This window comes from Scyliorhinus canicula, chromosome 15 (genome assembly GCF_902713615.1).
Source record: "Scyliorhinus canicula chromosome 15, sScyCan1.1, whole genome shotgun sequence".
Classification (NCBI taxonomy): Eukaryota; Metazoa; Chordata; class Chondrichthyes; order Carcharhiniformes; family Scyliorhinidae; genus Scyliorhinus; species Scyliorhinus canicula.
The window spans coordinates 89,676,443-89,698,673 of record NC_052160.1 but is presented as its reverse complement, the minus strand read 5'-3'; the positions used below and the strand labels follow the sequence as shown (position 1 = coordinate 89,698,673).

General features: G+C 51.3%; 1 protein-coding gene across 6 annotated transcripts in view; it reads right to left on the bottom strand.

Annotated features, from left to right (window-relative positions):
- LOC119978385 (tubby-related protein 3-like) overlaps window positions 1–11,230 on the bottom strand; it is a 126,269-nt gene extending 115,039 nt beyond the window's left edge. For 2 of the 6 annotated variants that reach the window (XM_038819986.1, XM_038819998.1), the window contains exon 1: window positions 11,116–11,177. In XM_038819986.1, coding sequence (XP_038675914.1) covers window positions 11,116–11,162 — 47 coding nt within the window. In that variant the 5' untranslated portion in view covers window positions 11,163–11,177. Of the gene's footprint in view, window positions 1–11,051; window positions 11,096–11,115 lie in introns of those variants that run through there. The other 4 variants (XM_038820000.1, XM_038819988.1, XM_038819989.1 and 1 more) reach the window with 4 other exon arrangements.
- Window positions 11,231–22,231: the final 11,001 nt, after the last annotated feature.

Below are 22,231 nucleotides of genomic sequence, written 5' to 3'. Positions count from 1 at the left end.
TGGACTGAGTCCGAAACCGCCACGCGGGTATCATGGACCGTGAGACAATGAGTGGTCCACACCGTTGGGAATTCGGCTGGTCGGGGGCGGAGAATGGCGGAGTGAGCCTCCAGCAATGAGCCCAGGTAGGTGCTAGGCAGCACGGCGTACTCTGAGTACGCCGCTTTTCGGTGCCCGCAGAATCGGGGAGCCGCCGCCAGATCTAATTCCGGGCAGGGAAATGGATTCTCTGTCCCTGCGCCATCCACGAATACGGCATTGAGGTGCGGAGAATCCAGCCCAGGGTGTCCTCCCGCATAGTTGGAGGCTGTCTCGGACCCAATCACCTGAAAGATGCTCAGCAGGCTTCCCTTGAAAGCTGGAGCCTCCCACAGCATGGGATCTTGGTCACGTTCATTTCAGCCTATACATCCTGACAGCAGTGTACTGGTCTCTTCTGTAGGGGAGTTCTCCTTGCCCTCTCTGCTGGCCTTGATCATCCTGTACCTGCACCTCTACCCGAGGGGGATGCCTGCAGTGACCAGGCCTCCTCAATCTTTGTCCCCTCTCCTCCTCAAAGAAGGAGGTGCTCCCTGCCAAATAGACAATACCCATCAGCAGGTTGCCCAATGGGACACACCTGTTCACAAACAGTGACAGAGGGACCCAAACCTCCGATGCCAGATGGTTCAAATGTCATTTGAGCTCCACCACCCTGATGTACGCTATCAACATTCCACAACACCAACTCATCTCACCCCGCAATGCCTAACTCCTCAGCCAGTGTTTGCAGCAAATCCCTTTCATCCCACCCTCGCATGCAAAATAACATCGGGTTGCGAGTGATGTCATCAGGTTGCGAGTGATGGCATCGGGTTGCGAGCAATGACATGGGTTGCGAGTGATGACATCAGTTGCGATCGATGACATCGGGTTGCGAGCGATGTCATCAGGTTGCAAGCGATGTCATCCGGTTGCAAGTGATGTCATCGGGTTGCAAGCGATGTCATCGGGTTGCGAGCGATGACATTGGGTTGCGAGCGATGTCATCGGGTTGCCAGCGATGTCATCGGGTTGCCAGCGATGTCATCGGGTTGCCAGCGATGTCATCGGGTTGCAAGCGATGTCATCGGGTTGCCAGCGATGTCATCGGGTTGCGAGCGATGTCATCGGGTTGCAAGCAATGACATCGGTTTGCGAGCGATGTCATCGGGTTGCGAGCGATGTCATCGGGTTGCAAGCAATGACATCGGTTTGCGAGCGATGTCATCGGGTTGCGAGCAATGTCATCGGGTTGCAAGCAATGACATCGGTTTGTGAGCCTGACGTAGTCACACACTAATTAATAGTCTTCTGGGTTGGCCGTGCCCACCCAGCCACCATGAAATACTGCTCCAAGAGTTTATACATGGCAGGAAATGGAAATAAATGGGCTGGGGCTCTTTTTCTCCTCGGCAAGAGAAAGCAGAGCAGTGACCTGATACCTTTTAAGGCTACAAAAGGGTTTGTGAAAGTAGATATGTTTCCCCTCCTGAGGGAGTCCAAAGCTCGGGGCCTTAAAGACATCACCAACAAATCCAGCAAGGAATTCAGGAGAAATGACTTAACTCAGAGACTACCTAAATGGTGGAACTTTGCTATGACAACGAGTTGGTGCTTAGGAGGATGCTCTTGTGGAGCATTAACAGTGACATAGGTAGGTACCAGGAGAATGTTTCCAAATGTGGGTGAGATAGAACCAGCGGAGACGGGTTAAAAATAAGAAATCTCCCTTCTAAGACTGAGATGAGGAGAATCCTTTTCTGTGTGGGTCTTTGCCTGTGGAATTCACTTTCCCAGAGAGCGTTGGAGACTGCGTCATTGAATATATCCAAGTTAGACAGATTATTGATGGACAATGGAGTCAAGGGTTATGGGGGAATATTAGAACATATAGTGCAGAAGGAGGCTATTCAGCCCATCGAGTCTGCACCGACCCACTTAAGCCCTCATTTCCACCCTCCTAATAACCCCTCCTAAACTGTTTGGACACTAAGGGCAATTTAGCATTACCAATCCGCCTAACCTGCATGTCTTTGGAGTCTGGTAGGAAACCAGAGCACCCAGAGGAAACCCATGCAGACACGGGGAGAACGTGCAGACCCTGCACAGACAGTGACCCAGCGGGGAATCGAAACTGGGACCCTGGCGCTGTGAAACCACAGTGCCATCCACTTGTGCTACTTTGCTGCCCCAAACAGACAGGAAAGTGGAATTGAGACCACAACCGGATTAGCCATGATCTTATTGAATGGCATTGTAGTCCTGATGGGCGGAATGGGATCCTCCTGCTCCTATGTTCCTATAGGCTGGCTGGACCAAATAGTTTGCATCTGTCCTGTCATAGAAAAAGAACATAGAAAAATACAGCACAGAACAGACCCTTCTGCCCACGATGTTGTGCCGAACCTTTGTCCTAGATTAATCATATATTACCATAGAATTTACAGTGCAGAAGGAGGCCATTCGGCCCATCGAGTCTGCACCGGCTCTTGGAAAGAGCACCCTACCCAAGGTCAACACCTCTACCCTATCCCCATAACCCAGTAACCCCACCCAACACTAAGGGCAATTTTGGACACTAAGGGCAATTTATCATGGCCAGTCCACTTAACCTGCACATCTTTGGACTGTGGGAGGAAACCGGAGCACCCGGAGGAAACCCAAGCACACACGGGGAGGATGTGCAGACTCCGCACGGACAGTGACCCAAGCCGGAATCGAACCTGGGACGTTGGAGCTGTGAAGCAATTGTGCTATCCACAATGCTACCGTGCTGCCCTTAAGAACAAATTAATATACACTCCATTATTCTACCGTAATCCATGTACCTATCCAATAGCCGCTTGAAGGTCCCTAATGTTTCCGACTCATTACTTCCACAGGCAGTGCATTCCATGCCCCCACTACCCTCTGGGTAAAGAACCTACCTCTAATATCTCCCCTATACCTTCCACCATTCACCTTAAATTTATGTCCCCTTGTAATGGTTTGTTCCACCCAGGGAAAATGTCTCTGACTGTCTACTCTATCTATTCGCCTGATCATCTTATAAACCTCTATCAAGTCGCCCCTCATCCTTCTCCGTTCTAATGAGAAAAGGCCTAGCACCCTCAACCTTTCCTCGTAAGACCTACTCTCCATTCCAGGCAACATCTCGGTAAATCTCCTTTGCACCTTTTCCAAAGCTTCCACATCCTTCCTAAAATGAGGCGACTCTATATAACTCTGCAAAAAAAAAGGACATTTACTTTCCCATTTCGCAAGGACTCTTCTCTAAAGGTGATCCGTGAAGATATCGAAAGACTTGCTCTTTGTATTTTTGTAGCATTTCACTTTATTTCTTTGGTTTCCACATTTTAATTTTGAAACAGACTATTGTCTGGGAATGTGCTTAAAATCGGCCAAGTTCCATCACCAAGATTCTGCTGGCAGTTAACTGCTGTGTGGACTGGCCCTCTGGGGATAGAGTAAGGACAACTACAAGAACTTCATGGGACAATCTGGCTGGTGCAGTGTGATGTTTTCCAGGGTCAAATAGCCAAACAGCAAATCTTACCTGGGAGTCGGGTTGTAATTTCACAGTGCGTGCGGAATTTGGCTGGGGCCCTTTATTCCATCTGTCTCTGTAATCGGGTTTGGTTGTTCCAATTCTATTTCCCAGCCTATTTACCCATGGAGACATCCAAGTTTAATGGATGGGATTCTCCAGTCCGCGAGCAGCCTGTTCCTTGTCGGCACACCCTGGCCAGCATCGGAATTCTCCATTCACACCACCTGACAATGGGATTTCCCATTGTGGCCACCCCACACCGCTGGGAAACCTGCCGGCATGGGTGCGCTGCCAACGGATGGGAGAATCCCGCCCAACATGTTTGGTTTCATTACTTGGCCTGATCCAGACCTGATCATAATCTTTTTTAATAATAATCTTTTTTTGTCACAAGTAGTTTTACATTAACACCGCAATGAAGTTACTGTGAAAAGCCCCTAGTTGACACACTCCGACGCCTGCTCGGGTACACAGAAGGAGAATTCATTATGTTCAAATTACCTAATAGCACGTCTTTGGACTGTGGGAGGAAACCGGAGCACCCATAGGAAACCCACGCAGACACAGGGAGAATGTGCAGACTGCGCACAGATTGGACATTGTGAATTGTTCCTTTAAATGTTTCCCACTGCTCATATACAGCCATACCTTTTAGTCTATTTACTCAATTTACCATTGCTAGTTCTCTCATCATAGCTATGGTTTAATTGAAGATTCTTGTTTGTGATTGGAGTATGTCACTTTCAAATTTAACCTGGAATTCAATGATATTATGATATCTATTTCTCAGTGGATTTTCTTACTACTTTACACAATACCAGATCAAAGATAGTTTTATCCATAGTTGGTTCCAAAATGAATTGATCCAAGAAACTGTCACAAAATCATTCCACAAACTGATATTCTACACTACTCTTTCCAATTTGATTGTCCCAGTATCTATGAAGAATGGGTTGATTCTCCGGTTGCCAACGGTGAAATCACGTTCAGTGTTCCCTATCAAATCGGGGGCGGTGCTGCTTTTGCGATACTCCACCCTCTCCAAAGCGACGTACTCAGAGAGTATGCCTTGCCACGTATCAATGGCCTCAGGATGTGGCCCCCACATATCTCTGGCGTCCAGCAAAAATGGGAATCGGTGGCCGTTTTGCACCAGTTTTTCTGGCGTAAAACACCACCGTTCCCACGCCGGCGTGGCAACATAGCCACAGAATCGGAGAATCCAGTCCAATGTTTCCCACAATTATCCATAACTTCCTGGCTCCCCAGTATCGGCGTTCCCCAAAGATGCACTGGGGAATCCATCTTGTAACTTCCCAGGTAAGGGTTTATGTGGTAATTGGTCAGAAGTTTCCAGTTGAATTGCGTTTTGATGGAAACCATCTGATAGAAATGTTTAAATTTCTAATTTTGGATGATTCTGCCCAGGTAGTAACTCTGAATGAGTCAGAAGAAATAAAAGTACTTCTACCTTCAGTATAACTATTTTCACTGAATCCAGCACAAGTCATCCCCAACTCTGAAACCCCGTCCCCTGACTAATCATTCTCCAGGGTATTCCCAAGCCCCCTCCTTGACCCCCACCCAACCCCAGCCGCAAGTAATTCCCCACCCAACCCACGGGCCTGACTCTATGTCCCTCCCGTTGTCCAACTCCCCTAATGCCCAATGATTCCCTCCTCCAACTCGACCTGATACCCCTTCCTCCGACCCGACACAATGCAACACCCCCTCACCTGACCTGACACGACACCATTCTTCCCCAATCTGACCTGACATCCCCCCATGACCCAACCTGACAACCCCTCCCCATACCGACCAAACCCCCCCCTGTCCCAATCTAACCCAACGTCCCCGCCCTGACCCAACACCCCGTCCCCCTTCCCCAACCTGACACTCCTCAACCCTATCCGACACCCCCTTCCTCAACCCAACACCCCCTCCCTGAACCAAAATCACACCTCTCCGACCAAGCCCGACACCCGCCTGACCTGACACCTCCTCACCATCCGACAACCACGATCTCTTCCCCAACCCAACAACCCCCCTCCCCCATCCTGACCTGACCCAACACAGCCCCAACCCAACACCCACCTGACTTGACCCAACATCCCCTAACCAGCCCTGACACCTCCTGCCTCGAACCGACACACTGCTGACTCGACTTGACACCCCATTCCCCTTCCCGACCCAACACCCCTCTCCCCATATCTGATCCAACACCCCCTTCCTCACAACTTGACCCCACCCACTTCTACCCGGACCTGACCCAACACCCACCTATCCGACTTGACAACCGTGTCACCCAATCCCACTACCTCCCCCACCTGATCTGATTCCCAACCCAACCCGACATTCCAAACTCCTCCTGACCCTGCCCCCATGCTCCCCCGACTGACACAAACCTCCCAATCAGCCACGTCCCATCTATTTCCCTTTTCCATGACTATCCTTCTCACTTTGCCTTTTAAATCACAGCAGCCTGTGCAGTGAAATATAGGGCAGTGGTCTCCCTGAGACTGCCGGTGTTGCATCATGCTGTGGCCTTCAGAGACTTTTTCCGCAGTCCAGATCAGCACCGGAGGTTAAACAAAGTTTCCCAGAGCAGTAAATGCACCTTCCACTGCTCTGATTCCAACGGGACATGACTTGCCGCCACTAGTAGGATGTTATGGCCCATTCTCTTTGTTACAAGCTCCAATGCTGTCTTGTTTAAGGCTCTGTCCAATGGTAGAACTACTGTTAGGAAGCCTATAAACTAGTCATGACAACAGATCACAGCCTCAAATTACTTAGCGACATATTTATAAGTAAGACTATGTGTTTTTAAAAAATGGACGTACAAGCAAAATATGGCTGAGAGTGGAAATTCTGAGAATGTCTGGGAAGTTCCTGTGTGTCTTATACTCAGTCCTGAGAGATACCATGGAATATATGGTTGTTGCAAGTTCCGGGGTTTAGATATTCCAGTAAGCTCAGGGAAGGTAGTAAAAAAGGGGGAGGGGTGGCATTATTAGTCAAGGACAGTATTACGGTGGCAGAAAGGACATTTAATGAGGACTCGTCTACTGAGGTAGGATGGGCTGTGGTTAGAAACAGTAAAGGAGAGGTCACCCTGTTGGGAGTTTTCTATAGGCCTCCGAAAAGTTCCAGAGATGTAGAGGAAAGGATTGTAAAGATGATTCTGGATAGGAGTGTAAGTAACAGGGTAGTTGTTATGGGGGACTTTAACCTTCCAAATATTGACTGGAAACGCTATAGGTTGAGTACTTTAGATGGGTCCGTTTTTGTCCAATGTGTACAGGAGGGTTTCCTGACACATGTAGATAGGCCAACAAGAGGCGAGGCCATATTGGATTTGGTACTGGGTAATGAACCAGGCCAGGTGTTAGATTTGGAGGTAGGTGAGCACTTTGGTGATAGTGACCACAATTCAGTTACGTTTACATTAGCGATGGAAAGGGATAGATATATACCGCAGGGCAAGAGTTATAGCTGGGGGAAAGGCAATTATGATGCGATGAGGCAAGCTCAGGATGCATAGGATGGGGAAGGAAACTGCAGGGGGTGGACACAATGGAAATATGGAGCTCGTTCAAAGAACAGCTACTGCATGTCCTTGATAAGTATGTACCTGTCAGGCACGGCGGAAGTGGTCGAGCGAGGGAACTATGGTTTACTATAGTAGTTGAATCACTTGTCAAGAGGAAGAAGGAGGCTTATGTAAAGGTGAGACGTGAAGGTTCAGTTAGAGGGCTCGGGAGTTACAAGTTAGCTAGGAAGGACCTAAAGAGAGAGCTAAGAAGAGCCAGGAGGGGACATGAGAAGTCTTTGGCAGGTAGGATCAAGGATAACCCTAAAACTTTCTATAGGTATGTCAGGAATAAAAGAATGACTAGGGGAAGAGTAGGGCCAGTCAAGGACAGTAGTGGGAAGTTGTGCGTGGAGTCCGAGGAGATAGGAGAGGCGCTAAATGAATATTTTTCGACAGTATTCACACAGGAAAAAGACAATGTTGTCGAGGAGAATACTGAGATACAGGCTACTAGACTAGAAGGGCTTGAGGTTCATAAGGAGGAGGTGTTAGCAATTCTGGAAAGTGTGAAAATAGATAAGTCCCCTGGGCTGGATGGTGTTTGTTCTAGGATTCTCTGGGAAGTTAGGGAGGAGATTGCTGAGCCTATGGCTTTGATCTTTATGTTGTCATTGTCTACAGGAATAGCGCCAGAAGACTGGAGGATAGCCAATGTTGTCCCCTTGTTCAAGAAGGGGAGTAGAGACAACCCCGGTAACTATAGACCAGTGAGCCTTACTTCTGTTGTGGGCAAAGCCTTGGAAAGGTTTATAAGAGATAGGAATAATAATCATCTAGAAAGGAATAATTTAATTAGCGATAGTCAACATAGTTTTGTGAAGTGTAGGTCGTGCCTCACAAACCTTATTGAGTTCTTTGAGAAGGTGACCAAACAGGTGGATGAGGGTAAAACAGTTGATGTGGTGCATATGGATTTCAGTAAAGCGTTTGATAAGGTTCCCCACGGTAGGCTATTGCAGAAAATACGGAGGTATGGGATTCAGGGTGATTTAGCAGTTTGGATCAGAAATTGGCTAGCTGTAGGAAGACAGTGGGTGGTGGTTGATGGGAAATGTTCAGCCTGGAGTTCAGTTACTAGTGGTGTACCGCAAGGATCTGTTTTGGGGCCACTGCTGTTTGTCATTTTTATAAGTGACTTGGAGGAGGGCGTAGAAGGATAGGTGAGTAAATTTGTAGATGACGCTAAAGTCGGTGGAGTTGTGGACAGTGCGGAAGGATGTTGCAGGTTACAGAGGGACATAGATAAGCTGCAGAGCTGGGCTGAGAGATGGCAAATGGAGTTTAATGCAGAAAAGTGTGAGGTGATTCATTTTGGAAGGAGTAACAGGAATACAGAGTACTGAGCTAATGGCAAGATTCTTGGTAGTGTGGATGAGCAGAGAGATCTCGGTGTCCATGTACATAGATCCCTGAAAGTTGCCACCGAGGTTGATAGGGTTGTTAAGTAGGCGTACGGTGTGTTAGCTTTTATTGGTAGAGGGATTGAGTTTCGGAGCCATGAGGTCTTGTTGCAGCTGTACAAAACTCTGGTGCGGCCACATTTGGAGTATTGCGTGCAGTTCTGGTCGCCGCATTATAGGAAGGACGTGGAAGCATTGGAAAGGGTGCAGAGGAGATTTACCAGGATGTTGCCTGGTATGAAGGGATGATCTTATGAGGAAAGGCTGAGGGACTTAAGGCTGTTTTTGTTAGAGAGAAGTTTAAGAGGTGACTTAATTGAGGCATCCAAGATGATCAGAGGATTAGATAGGGTGGACAGTGAGAGCCTTTTTCCTCAGATGGTGATGGCTAGCACGAGGGGACATAGCTTTAAATTGAGGGGAGATAGATATCGGACAGATGTCAGAGGTAGGTTCTTTACTCAGAGAGTAGTAAGGGCGTGGAATGCCCTGCCTGCTACAGTAGTGGACTCGCCAACATTAAGGGCATTTAAATGGTCATTGGATAAACATATGGACGATAAGGGAATAGTGTAGATGGGCTTTAGAGTGGTTTCACAGGGTGGCGCAACATCGAGGGCCGAAGGGCCTGTACTGCGCTGTAATGTTCTATGTTCTATCACACCTGGAGGATATCAAGGAATTTCAGACAGAGACACTTCAAGGGAGGAGATGCAATGTAAAAACTGAACTGTAATCTCCTGTGGAGATAATGGAGGCTGATTACCATCTCAACAGAAATTTTCCAGATGTGATATGAGTTGAATTGTGTTTTTTTCACCCTCCAGGAATACACAAGAAAAGGGGACAAAAGCCTATGGCAATCCTGGTGTTTGTGTGCTCATCTTTTGTTCTAGTACTGCAGTGCTAGTGTGTGTTGTGAGGATTACAGCTGAATAACATCCACTAGACATCCCTACGCTTTCAGGTAAAGTTTCTCTCTCTATCTGATTGCTGGAAGCAAGTCACAAGTTAGCAAAGCCTCAGTCAAAAAGGTAACAGGGCCACTCCATTCAGCTAACCTGCCAAACAAGAATCTGCAAACCAACTACACAACTGCCAAAGTCAGCACTGCCACAATCACCCAACTTAAAGGTGGCAACATTTCACTACCTACTCCTCATGGCCAAGCCAAAGACTGATACGGATATCTTTTCAACTTTTTTGGACTCACTTCTCATTTCTAATCTGTGTGTGTGTGTGTTGCATTTTACGTTTGTAATTTTGTTATAGCATCTAATAAACTCACTCTTTAACTCAAAAAAGTACAGTTAAATTTGTTCCTTTTAAAATACAAATACATTTGGACTGGGAAATGGTACCAAGAAGGAAGGATCCCTTTTAAATTAACCTTGTTACAACAAACTGATGGGGTTGAATAAAGAACGGGAGCCAGTTCATCCCTTCACACCGGGAGAGTAGGATAACAATTTGGGGGTATCTCATCCGGAATCATAACAAAATTGCAGACCCAGCCATGGGACAAGTCATACTGCTCCCAACAGTATTTTCTGACTCGAGTTTTTTTAAATTTCTACTCATACTGATTCTACTTTGCAATCTTCTGAGGCTTTAAGTCATCCTTTACTGTCAGGGCATGGCCACCTCCTTTGCCATTTTGTCTGTCTTTCTGAAACATTGTGCACCATGGAATATTTATTTCCAAACCTTGGTCACCTTGTAACCATGTTAGTTAGATCTAAACGCTTAACAAAATTGAATGATTGAATAGCACAGATAAGAATATAACAGGAGAGCATCTTCAGTTATCCGAGTCTGCATCATGGTCCCAGTCGATCACAGCTGATCTGTAACTAACCTCCAATTTCCTGCCCTTGCTCCCTTTACCCCAGTACTCGTACCTAACAGAAAGCTTACAGCCTGAGAATTCTAAACCTCCCAATTGTCCCCTAGCATCCACAGACTTCTGAGGGAGGTAAAACCTGATTTTGTGTAAACAAGTTATTTCCTCGTTTCCGAAATAGGCTGGCTCTAACTTCAAGATTATGTCCTCTTGTGCTTAATTACCCACAAGAAGAAACTGCACTTCTGTATCTTACCCATCAAATCATTTTTAAGATTTAAATTCCTCTACCTACTCACTTGTCCATCGGCTGCCCTCAAAGAAATAGAAGGCAGGTTTTGGCAAACATTTCTCATTATTTAACCCTGCTGTCAGTCTGGTATATGTGTGCTATAACCACTCGGAGATCAGTGTCCCTTCCTGAAGAGCAAGATCCAGAACAGAATACATTTCTCTCCACAGATGCTGAGTTTCCCCCAGCATTTCCTGTTTATGTTTCCGATTTCCGCCATCCTCCACAGTATTTCGCTTTTATTTAACTGATTTAGCTCGTTGGATCTCTCCTACCGTTCCCAGTTTCTCACTCCATTTAGAAAATACACAGACTCCCTTTTTTGCAGCTTGCGAAATGTGTGACCTCACCGAGATCCATCTGACTTGGTCATGCTCGCTCAATTCTGGAAATGTTTTCGAAATGCGAACTCACGTTTCTGAAGCCCAGGCTTGCTGCAGTGTGTCTGAGTGGAGAGGCATTCTTTGGAAGCAATGTGACGGTCTGCTAGAAATCTCGTGGTCAGAAGGTAGATAGACAGATCTGATTAGCAGAGCGACTCATGGAGATTAAGAAGATTTCATTAGCAAAGTGCAAGTGTACTGGCAGAAGCTCACAATGTCTCCATCTGTCCCGGGTGACTGCAGATTAGGTTTATTAATAGGATCAGGGATGGATTGATTTACAAAGCACAATTTCTTCACAGGACTGAAGGTGTTGGGCAATGTTTCTACCTGTACTGGGCTCAGGTGAGAGATCAGTACTTCCACCTTTTGTTCCCTCCTCATTGTCCCAGCCCGGAATCTCCCCCGCCACCTCCTGAGTGGCCTGGAAGATTCACACTAAGAGGCAACTCTTCCCAGCTGTTTTCTCTCCCGCACGAAGATTTAGGGGTTGGGAGGGACTGGAATTTCAACATGAGCTGCCTGTCGATGGAGAGTAATAACAGACATTAATATAAGAGGCTAGCAGTAACAACAGGGTCTATAGGGATGCTTCCTCCCAATCCCATGAGGTTTCCCACTCAATGACTGCGGGGTTCAACCTTCGTTCTGGATGTCTGATGCTGAGTTTTCTGGATGAAAAGCTGCCGTTATTGAGGCTGATGTTGTTACCACAGCCTGGGCTAGTGTGCGGTCAATTCCAGCCCAACAGGTCAAGGAATCGCTGCAGAAGTGAAGTCACCAATAATTTGTATGAAAATTCCCCAAATCCTTGGCTGCGGATGTCCAATAATTTCAGTCACCAGGTTTGTAAGGTGAAACACAAATACGGTTTATTTGTAACAGAAATGAAGATGAAGTATGCAGTAATTTTTCCTGGATAACAAGCAAGCTAACCTACTATCCCTCCTTGAACTGTCCCACATTCTACCTAAACATACACAAGACATACAAACAGAGAGGGATGGAAAGGGCAAAAATATTAAGATTTAAATTAACAAGGGATGAGTCCTTGCTTTCGATGATGAATTCTTTGCAGCGAACTGTCCTCCCAACATGCTGCTTGATCAAAGCCACCTGTGTACAGTTGATGATGGTCTTCTTGCGGAACCATTCATTCAGTAGGATTTCTTCTGGAGAGGCACTTTAGCTTTTATTAAACTGGGCCTTCAACTCAAATGTCCACCTTTGAGTCGGCTTCGCTTTTAAGACCATTTGTCTCACATCAACCCCAGCTTCCAGCCTGGGTGTTGACCTCAATCCTTTGCAATTTCATTAAAATTACATCTAGCCTTGCTGGGAGAGATGAGAGTTCTTACACTGAATTTTAGGGAGATTTAACCTTATCAGCGAGCGAGAGATTTAGAGCTGCTCTTGTCACACTTCAGGACCAAAAGTGAAACTAAACAACCCAGCCTTCCGGGGGCGAGAGATTCCAGAGAAATCGAAACCAATCACTACTGGTTATCGGCAAAGCCCAGCATTTTGAGCAATTCATCGGCCGCTAGCCAAGTCAGTCAAAATGAGTCATCACTGATCTCTCCTGTTTGAATTAAAGGCAAAGGCTGCATTAAAGTCACAGGTCTATTAATCATTCGTGGATCAAAATTGAAATACCAAAGAAAAGAAATGGGAAAACAGGGAACAATTAGGGTTTAAATAGGAGGATTCTTATTATGCTGGGTCACTGTCTGTGTGGAGTCTGCATGTCCTCCCCCTGTGTGCGTGGGTTTCCTCCGGGTGCTCCGGTTTCCTCCCACAGTCCAAAGATGTGCGGGTTAGGTGGATTGGCCATGCTAAATTGCCCGTAGTGTCCTAATAAAAAAGTAAGGTTAAGGGGGGGGGGGGTTGTTGGGTTACGAGTATAGGGTGGATACGTGGGTTTGAGTAGGGTGATCATGGCTCGGCACAACATTGAGGGCCGAAGGGCCTGTTCTGTGCTGTACTGTTCTATGTTCTATGTTCTATTCTTACAATATAAGTGGAGGTGATATTGATAATAATGGGGGAATAGACTACCAGTTGATACACGATAAGTCGAGTACAGTGAGGATGTAAAAGGGTTTGTGCAGGACGTTGTTCATTTTATTTCTCAGAGATACACAGAGATGGCACTAGTCTATGTGCGGAATATTCCATTTTTCAAACTAAATGCTGTGGCAGGTGGGTTTCAGGCTGCATTTCCCACTGGTTAGCCTCGCCGGGAATTGCTTCAAGCTCTGGAGTTAAATAATTTGCACAAGCGAGTCCCTCTCCAAATCACGTGGCTGGTCGGGAACTGTTTCATCCACCCCATCGCCATCTAATGGGGGTCACAGGTCCAGGCGCCATATTTAGATGCCACCAAAACAGAGATACTCACGATCTCCAGCCCAGCCCTGTGAAGGTGACATCTCCAGATGGCTGTGTTGAAGGGCTGCACCGAGGTTTAGTAATAACTCCCTGGACATCCTCATCTTGGAGTCCACCAACACCGGGATGGCCCCTACCCCAGGGATGGCTCCAAGGAGCTCACCAACCCAACTTTGTTGGCCTGGGAGGCGATTGCAAGGGAGGTCAGCGCATCAGGCAACCGCCTGAGAAATGTCACCCAGTGCAGGAGGAGGATGAATGATCTGATTCGCTGCGCCAGCGTAAGTCAACCTTCAGCTCACTCCAGTCTCACACTCTCACAAGGGCATCACGGACCCACGGGGTTTCACTGTTCAGGGGTGTGGTGATATGCATCACTGTAAATACACAAGGGGTTAATGCAAATACACTAAGACTAAGTAAACACTAGAGGGATCACCAGAGACATTATGACATGCAGACATACAGCTAAGGAACACAGTGAATAGGACATGACCAATGGGCAGTCAAGACACCCAGAGGTGACACTACTACAAGGGGACAACCCATATAAAAGGACAGGGCACACATGCTCTTCCTCTCTCCACAGGCAACACTCAGAGAGAAGCACAGGGACAGATCAGAAGTATCACACCCACCACATGGCTTAGAGCAGACTGGTTAGTTAGACTGAGTTACTATAGCAAGATAAGGAGGAGAGTTGAACTCAAGTAGGAGAATTGTTAACTGTTCAATAAATGTGTTAAACCTATCTCCAAGTCTGAAGCTTCCTTTGTCAGAGCACACATCAAGGAAGCAGCTTATGCTACATTAAGAAGCATAACACAAGGGGTTTCACACAATATTAATGGGAGACACATCAGCACTGACTGTCTCAAAGACACTTCAACATCACCAGCAGCTAACCTATCAACATTGGAGACTGCTGCCATGGAGCTCCCATAGCCACAAGCGTGCAATCGATTACACCCTGTCCTCTAAGGGAGTGGTTTTTAACCGATGTACCGCTGCACACTAGTGTGCCGTGAGAACTATCCAAGGGTGCCGTGATATTTTGTATAAAGGTACAGGATTTCCACTGGCACATTCCCACTGGAGTTGGAGTTCTGGGTGTCTGGGTTCTGGGTCAGGGAGTCTGAACCGGCTTTGGATGGGACGTGGAGACTGAACAATTGAATTTGATTTGAAAGTGTATCCACGTGAGGACAGCAGCTTTTAACAAGTGAGAATAATTCAAGGATAGCTGTGTTTGAAGAGTGAGGACTCAGTTAGGAGAGCGGGACTGTAAAGAGTCAGACTTCACTGAGGACTTTCAAAAGCGAGTTGTCAATGAGGACAGTTGGTCAGTCGAACATATAACAGCGAGGAGAGTGGGGCTGAAGGGAGAGAGTCTTCAGCGAGGAGAGTGGGGATGGAGGGAGAGAGTCTTCAGCGAGGAAAGTGGGGATGGAGGGAGAGAGTCTTCAGCGAGGAAAGTGGGGCTGAAGGGAGAGAGCCTTCAGCGAGGAGAGTGGGGCTGGAGGGAGTCTTCAGCGAGGAGAGTGGGGATGGAGGGAGTCTTCAGTGAGGAGAGTGGGGATGGAGGGAGAGATTCTTCAGCGATGAAAGTGGGGATGAAGGGAGAGAGTCTTCAGCGAGGAAAGTGGAGCTGGAGGGAGAGAGTCTTCAGCGAGGAGAGCGGGGCTGGAGGGAGAGAGTCTTCAACGAGGAGAGTGGGGCTGGAGGGAGAGAGTCTTCAGCGAGGAGAGCGGGGCCGGAGGTAGAGAGTCTTCAGCGAGGAGAGTGGGGCTGGAGGGAGAGAGTCTTCAGCGAGGAGAGCGGGGCTGGAGGGAGAGAATCTTCAGCGAGGAGAGCGGGGCTGGAGGGAGAGAGTCTTCAGCGAGGAGAGTCGAGCTGGAGGGAGAGAGTCTTCAGCGAGAAGAGCGGGGCCGGAGGGAGAGAGTCTTCAGCGAGGAGAGTGGGGCTGGAGGGAGAGAGTCTTCAGTGAGGAGAGCGGGGCCGGAGGGAGAGAGTCTTCAGCGAGGAGAGTGGGGCAGGAGGGAGAGAGTCTTCAGCGAGGAGAGCGGGGCTGAAGGGAGAGAGTCTTCAGCGAGGAGAGTGGGGCTGGAGGGAGAGAGTCTTCAGCGAGGAGAGTGGGGCAGGAGGGAGAGAGTCTTCAGCGAGGAGAGCGGGGCCGGAGGGAGAGAGTCTTCAGCGAGGAGAGTGGGGCTGGAGGGAGTCTTCAGCGAGGAGAGTGGGGATGGAGGGAGAGAGTCTTCAGCGAGGAAAGTGGAGCTGGAGGGAGAGAGTCTTCAGCGAGGAGAATGGGGCCGGAGGGAGAGAGTCTTCAGCGAGGAGAGTGGAGCCGGAGGGAGAGAGGCTTCAGCGAGGGAAATGGGGCCGGAGGGAGAGAGTCTTCAGCGAGGAGAGCGGGGCTGGAGGGAGAGAGTCTTCAGCGAGGAGAGCGGGGCCGGAGGGAGAGAGTCTTCAGCGAGGAGAGTGGGGCCGGAGGGAGAGAGTCTTCAGCGAGGAGAGCGGGGCCGGAGGGAGAGAGTCTTCAGCGAGGAGAGTGGAGCTGGAGGGAGAGAGTCTTCAGCGAGGAGAGTGGGGCTGGAGGGAGAGAGTCTTCAGCGAGGAGAGTGGGGCAGGAGGGAGAGAGTCTTCAGCGAGGAGAGCGGGGCCGGAGGGAGAGAGTCTTCAGCGAGGAGAGTGGGGCTGGAGGGAGTCTTCAGCGAGGAGAGTGGGGATGGAGGGAGAGAGTCTTCAGAGAGGAAAGTGGAGCTGGAGTGAGAGAGTCTTCAGCGAGGAGAATGGGGCCGGAGGGAGAGAGTCTTCAGCGAGGAGAGTGGAGCCGGACGGAGAGAGTCTTCAGCGAGGGAAATGGGGCCGGAGGGAGAGAGTCTTCAGCGAGGAGAGCGGGGCTGGAGGGAGAGAGTCTTCAGTGAGGAGAGCGGGGCTGGAGGGAGAGAGTCTTCAGCGAGGAGAGCGGGGCCGGAGGGAGAGAGTCTTCAGCGAGGAGAGTGGGGCTGGAGGGAGAGAGTCTTCAGCGAGGAGAGTGGAGCCGGAGGGAGAGAGTCTTCAGCGAGGAGAGCGGGGCCGGAGGGAGAGAGTCTTCAGCGAGGAGAGCGGGGCCGGAGGGAGAGAGTCTTCAGCGAGGAGAGTGGGGCTGGAGGGAGAGAGTCTTCAGCGAGGAGAGCGGGGCCGGAGGGAGAGAGTCTTCAGCGAGGAGAGTGGGGCTGGAGGGAGAGAGTCTTCAGCGAGGAGAGCGGGGCTGGAGGGAGAGAGTCTTCAGCGAGGAGAGCGGGGCTGAAGGGAGAGAGTCTTCAGCGAGGGAAATGTGGCCGGAGGGAGTGAGTCTTTAGCGAGGAGAGAGGGGCTGGAGGGAGAGAGTCTTCAGCGAGGAGAGTGGGGCTGGAGGGAGAGAGTCTTCAGCGAGGAGAGTGGGGCCGGAGGGAGAGAGTCTTCAGCGAGGAGAGCGGGGCGGGAGGGAGTCTTCAGCGAGGAGAATGGGGCCGGAGGGAGAGAGTCTTCAGCGAGGAGAGTGGGGCTGGAGGGAGAGGGTCTTCAGCGAGGGAAATGGGGCCGGAGGGAGATAGTCTTCAGCGAGGAGAGTGGGGCCGGAGGGAGAGAGTCTTCAGCGAGGAGAGTGGGGCTGGAGGGAGAGGGTCTTCAGCGAGGGAAATGGGGCCGGAGGGAGAGAGTCTTCAGCGAGGAGAGTGGGGCTGGAGGGAGAGGGTCTTCAGCGAGGGAAATGGGGCCGGAGGGAGAGAGTCTTCAGCGAGGAGAGTGGAGCCGGAGGGAGAGAGTCTTCAGCGAGGAAAGTGGGGCTGAAGGGAGAGAGTCTTCAGCGAGGGAAATGGGGCCGGAGGGAGAGAGTCTTCAGCGAGGAGAGCGGGGCTGGAGGGAGAGAGTCTTCAGCGAGGAGAGCGGGGCTGGAGGGAGAGAGTCTTCAGCGAGGGAAATGGGGCCGGAGGGAGAGAGTCTTCAGCGAGGAGAGTGGAGCCGGAGGGAGAGTCTTCAGCGAGGAGAGTGGGGCTGGAGGGAGAGAGTCTTCAGTGAGGAGAGTGGGGCCAGAGGGAGAGTCTTCAGCGAGGAGAGTGGAGCCGGAGGGAGAGAGTCTTCAGCGAGGAGAGTGGGGCTGGAGGGAGAGAGTCTTCAGCGAGGAGAGCGGGGCCGGAGAGAGAGAGTCTTCAGCGAGGAGAGTGGGGCCGGAGGGAGAGAGTCTTCAGCGAGGAGAGCGGGGCCGGAGGGAGAGAGTCTTCAGCGAGGAGAGTGGGGCTGGAGGGAGAGAGTCTTCAGCGAGGAGAGTGGGGCCGCAGGGAGAGAGTCTTCAGCGAGGAGAGTGGGGCTGGAGGGAGAGAGTCTTCAGCGAGGAGAGTGGGGCTGGAGGGAGAGGGTCTTCAGCGAGGAGAGTGGAGCCGGAGGGAGAGAGTCTTCAGCGAGGAGAGCGGGGCCGGAGGGAGAGAGTCTTCAGCAAGGAGAGTGGGGCCGGAGGGAGAGAGTCTTCAGCGAGGAGAGTGGGGCCGGAGGGAGAGAGTCTTCAGCGAGGAGAGCGGGGCCGGAGGGAGAGAGTCTTCAGCGAGGAGAGTGGGGCCGGAGGGAGAGAGTCTTCAGCGAGGAGAGTGGGGCAGGAGGGAGAGAGTCTTCAGCGAGGAGAGTGGGGCTGGAGGGAGAGAGTCTTCAGCGAGGAGAGCGGGGCCGGAGGGAGAAAGTCTTCAGCGAGGAGAGCGGGGCTGAAGGGAGAGAGTCTTCAGCGAGGAGAGCGGGGCCGGAGGGAGAGAGTCTTCAGCGAGGAGAGTGGGGCCGGAGGGAGAGAGTCTTCAGCGAGGAGAATGGGGCTGGAGGGAGAGAGTCTTCAGCGAGGAGAGTGGGGCTGGAGGGAGAGGGTCTTCAGCGAGGGAAATGGGGCCGGAGGGAGAGAGTCTTCAGCGAGGAGAGCGGGGCTGAAGGGAGAGAGTCTTCAGCGAGGGAAATGGGGCCGGAGGGAGAGAGTCTTCAGTGAGGAGAGCGGGCCCGGGGGGAGAGAGTCTTCAGCGAGGAGAGTGGGGCTGGAGGGAGAGTGTCTTCAGCGAGGAGAGTGGGGCTGGAGGGAGAGAGTCTTCAGCGAGGGGAGTGGGGCTGGAGGGGGAGAGTCTTCAGCGAGGAGAGTGGGGCTGGAGGGAGAGCGTCTTCAGCGAGGAGAGCGGGGCTGGAGGGCGAGAGTCTTCAGCGAGGAGAGTGGGGCTGGAGGGAGAGAGTATTCAGCGAGGAGAGTGGAGCCGGAGGGAGAGAGTCTTCAGCGAGGAGAGTGGGGCCGGAGGGAGAGAGTCTTCAGCGAGGAGAGCGGGGCCGGAGGGAGCGAGTCTTCAGCGAGGAGAGTGGAGCCGGAGGGAGAGAGTCTTCAGCGAGGAGAGCGCGGCTGGAGGGAGAGAGTCTTCAGCGAGGACAGTGGGGCAGGAGGGAGAGAGTCTTCAGCGAGGGGAGCGGGGCTGGAGGGAGAGAGTCTTCAGCGAGGAGAGTGGGGCTGGAGGGAGAGAGTCTTCAGCGAGGAGAGTGGGGCAGGAGGGAGAGAGTCTTCAGCGAGGAGAGCGGGGCCGGAGGGAGAAAGTCTTCAGCGAGGAGAGTGGGGCAGGAGGGAGAGAGTCTTCAGCGAGGAGAGCGGGGCTGGAGGGAGAGAGTCTTCAGTGAGGAGAGTGGGGCTGGAGGGAGAGAGTCTTCAGCGAGGAGAGAGGGGCCGGAGGGAGAGAGTCTTCAGCGAGGAGAGAGGGGCCGGAGGGAGAGAGTCTTCAGCGAGGAGAGAGGGGCCAGAGGGAGAGAGTCTTCAGCGAGGAGAGTGGGGCTGGAGGGAGAGAGTCTTCAGCGAGGAGAGTGGGGCCAGAGGGAGAGAGTCTTCAGCGAGGAGAGTGGGGCCGGAGGGAGAGAGTCTTCAGCGAGGAGAATGGGGCTGGAGGGAGAGAATCTTCAGCGAGGAGAGTGGGGCCGGAGGGAGAGAGTCTTCAGCGAGGGAAATGGGGCCGGAGGGAGAGAGTCTTCAGCGAGGAGAGTGGGGCTGGAGGGAGAGGGTCTTCAGCGAGGGAAATGGGGCCGGAGGGAGAGAGTCTTCAGCGAGGAGAGCGGGGCTGAAGGGAGAGAGTCTTCAGCGAGGGAAATGGGGCCGGAGGGAGAGAGTCTTCAGTGAGGAGAGCGGGGCCGGGGGGAGTGAGTCTTCAGCGAGGAGAGTGGGGCTGGAGGGAGAGTGTCTTCAGCGAGGAGAGTGGGGCTGGAGGGAGAGAGTCTTCAGCGAGGAGAGTGGGGCTGGAGGGGGAGAGTCTTCAGCGAGGAGAGTGGTGCTGGAGGGAGAGAGTCTTCAGCGAGGAGAGCGGGGCTGGAGGGAGAGAGTCTTCAGCGAGGAGAGTGGGGCTGGAGGGAGAGAGTCTTCAGCGAGGAGAGTGGAGCCGGAGGGAGAGAGTCTTCAGTGAGGAGAGAGGGGCAGGAGGGAGAGAGTCTTCAGCGAGGTGAGTGGGGCTGGAGGGAGAGGGTCTTCAGCGAGGAGAGCGCGGCCGGAGGGAGAGAGTTTTCAGCGAGGAGAATGGGGCTGGAGGGAGAGAGTCTTCAGCGAGGAGAGCGGGGCCGGAGGGAGAGAGTCTTCAGCGAGGAGAGTGGGGCTGGAGGGAGTGAGTCTTCAGCGAGGAGAGTGGGGCCGGAGGGAGTGAGTCTTCAGCGAGGAGAGTGGGGCTGGAGGGAGAGAGTCTTCAGCGAGGAGAGCGATTTGAGAAATAGCGAGAATTCAGCCAGAATAGCAGGGTGCAAAGAGTGAGATTTTCAGGCAGGAAAATGTGAGTTTAAATAGAGATACTTTAACAGACAGACGGTAGCACGTGTGAGACTCCAGCGCGTGTAGCAGACTGTATAGGGTGAGACTTCAGTGGGAAATGGACTTTGAACAGCAGGCCTTCAGAGGGCATAGTGTGGGTGCAATAAAGACAGATGTCAGCGAGCTAATGGGGGTACAGTAAGAGGACATTAATTTTTTTTTTCTTTTTTACAAATTTAGGGTACCCAATTCATTTTTTTCAATTAAGGTGCAATTTAGTGTGGCCAATCCATCTAGCCTTGCACATCTTTGGGTTGTGGGGGCGAAACACACACAGACACGGGTAGAACGTGCAGACTCCACACGGACAGTGACCCAGAGATGGCAGAAGTGGCAGAAAGGGCCACAAGCAGTAGGTGGACGAGGCGGAGGATTCAGGGGGTGAGGAGACCCCAGCCACCCAGGAGAGAGAGAGAGACCAATGAACCGAGCATCAGCCTCCCCCCCAACCACCTGGAGATGGAAGGAAGACCTTCCTGATGAAGGAGTTGACCACCATGAACGAAGCGATCAGGATAGAATTCCAGGTGGCTGTCAAGGTGGTGATGGCAGAGACGATGGCCGCCATGGAAAAGGCAATCGACGGGTTGGGGAAGGAAGTGGAGTCAGAGGAGAAGACGATCCTCGACCTGGAAAAGGCCTCAACAGACCAGAGCGACAGAATCGTCGCCCTGGAAGCAGACGTGAAACGGTAGCAGCACAAGGAAACTTAAAGGGGAAAGTCGAGGACCAAGAAAGCAGGTCCCGACGGCAGAATATTCGGACTGAGGGCCTGCCGAGCGGCATCAAGGGCAGAGGTCCCACAGGCAATGTTACCCAAATGCTGGATAACCTAGTCAGGAGAGACAGCTTCCCCAACCCTCCATAGCTCGACAGAGCACACAGGTCGCTCAGGCCGAGACCCAAGGCCGGGGAGGGGCCAGGAAGGATTCTGTGGTGGACACATCAGACGAAAGTGAGCACCTCGGATAGACACAGAATCTGAATTCATCAGTTAATTGGGGCAGAGCTGGCAAAATGCAGGGTCAAGTTCAACCAGGTGAAGTTGGCCATGTACAAGAACAGGATGCCATTCGGTATGCTGTTCCAAGCCAAGCTCTGGGTCACGTACCAGAATAAAGAACATTACCTCAGCACCTCGGCAGAAGCGAATGAATTTGTGTGAACCAATGGCCTGGGCAAGGGGCAGGTAAGGCAACAGTGAGGGCTGAGCAGAGAAGGTTTGCGAATTAATCGAAGACACATTGGACAGTGAGCATGTTAGCGGGGGACGTTGCTGCCTCGCTCTAACTGAAATGAAGAGATTGGATCACAGAAAGAACGAGGCCAGGGGAAGGCGGGTGAGGGTATAGGCAGAGAAAGCGGGAAGTCAGCGGGCATAGGTTAGGGGCTAAACCACCCCCGAGAGGGAGAAAAGAGCTCCGGTTTCCTCCCACGGTCCAAAGGTGTGCAGATTAGGTCGATTGGTCATGATCAATGTACGGGGTTATGAGGATAGGGTGAGGGAATGGGCCTGGGTGGGGTGCTCTTTCAGAGGATCTGCGCAGACTCAATGGGCCGGGATTGTAGTGTATGGGATCACCCCATTTCTCCCTGACCAGCTTTGGTTCTAGGTCTGCCAAAAGCCAGAGTGTAAAATTTTCATCCTCCTGTTAAATTCCTTCCATCGCCTGGCCCATATCTATCTCCGTAACAATCTCCAACAATACAATACTCCCTGAAATATCTGCTTTCCTCCACTTCTGGTCTCTTGAAGATCTTGGATATTCATTACTCCAACACTGGCGGCAGTGCCATCAGATGCCCTGGCCCCAAGCCCTGGAAATTCCCTCTCGAAACCTCTTGGCCTTTTATTCACACTCCCCCTCTCTCTATCTCCTCCTTCAAGCTGATCCTTCAAGTCCAGATCTCTCTCGTCAAGCTTTCAGTTTCCTGTTCCCGTATC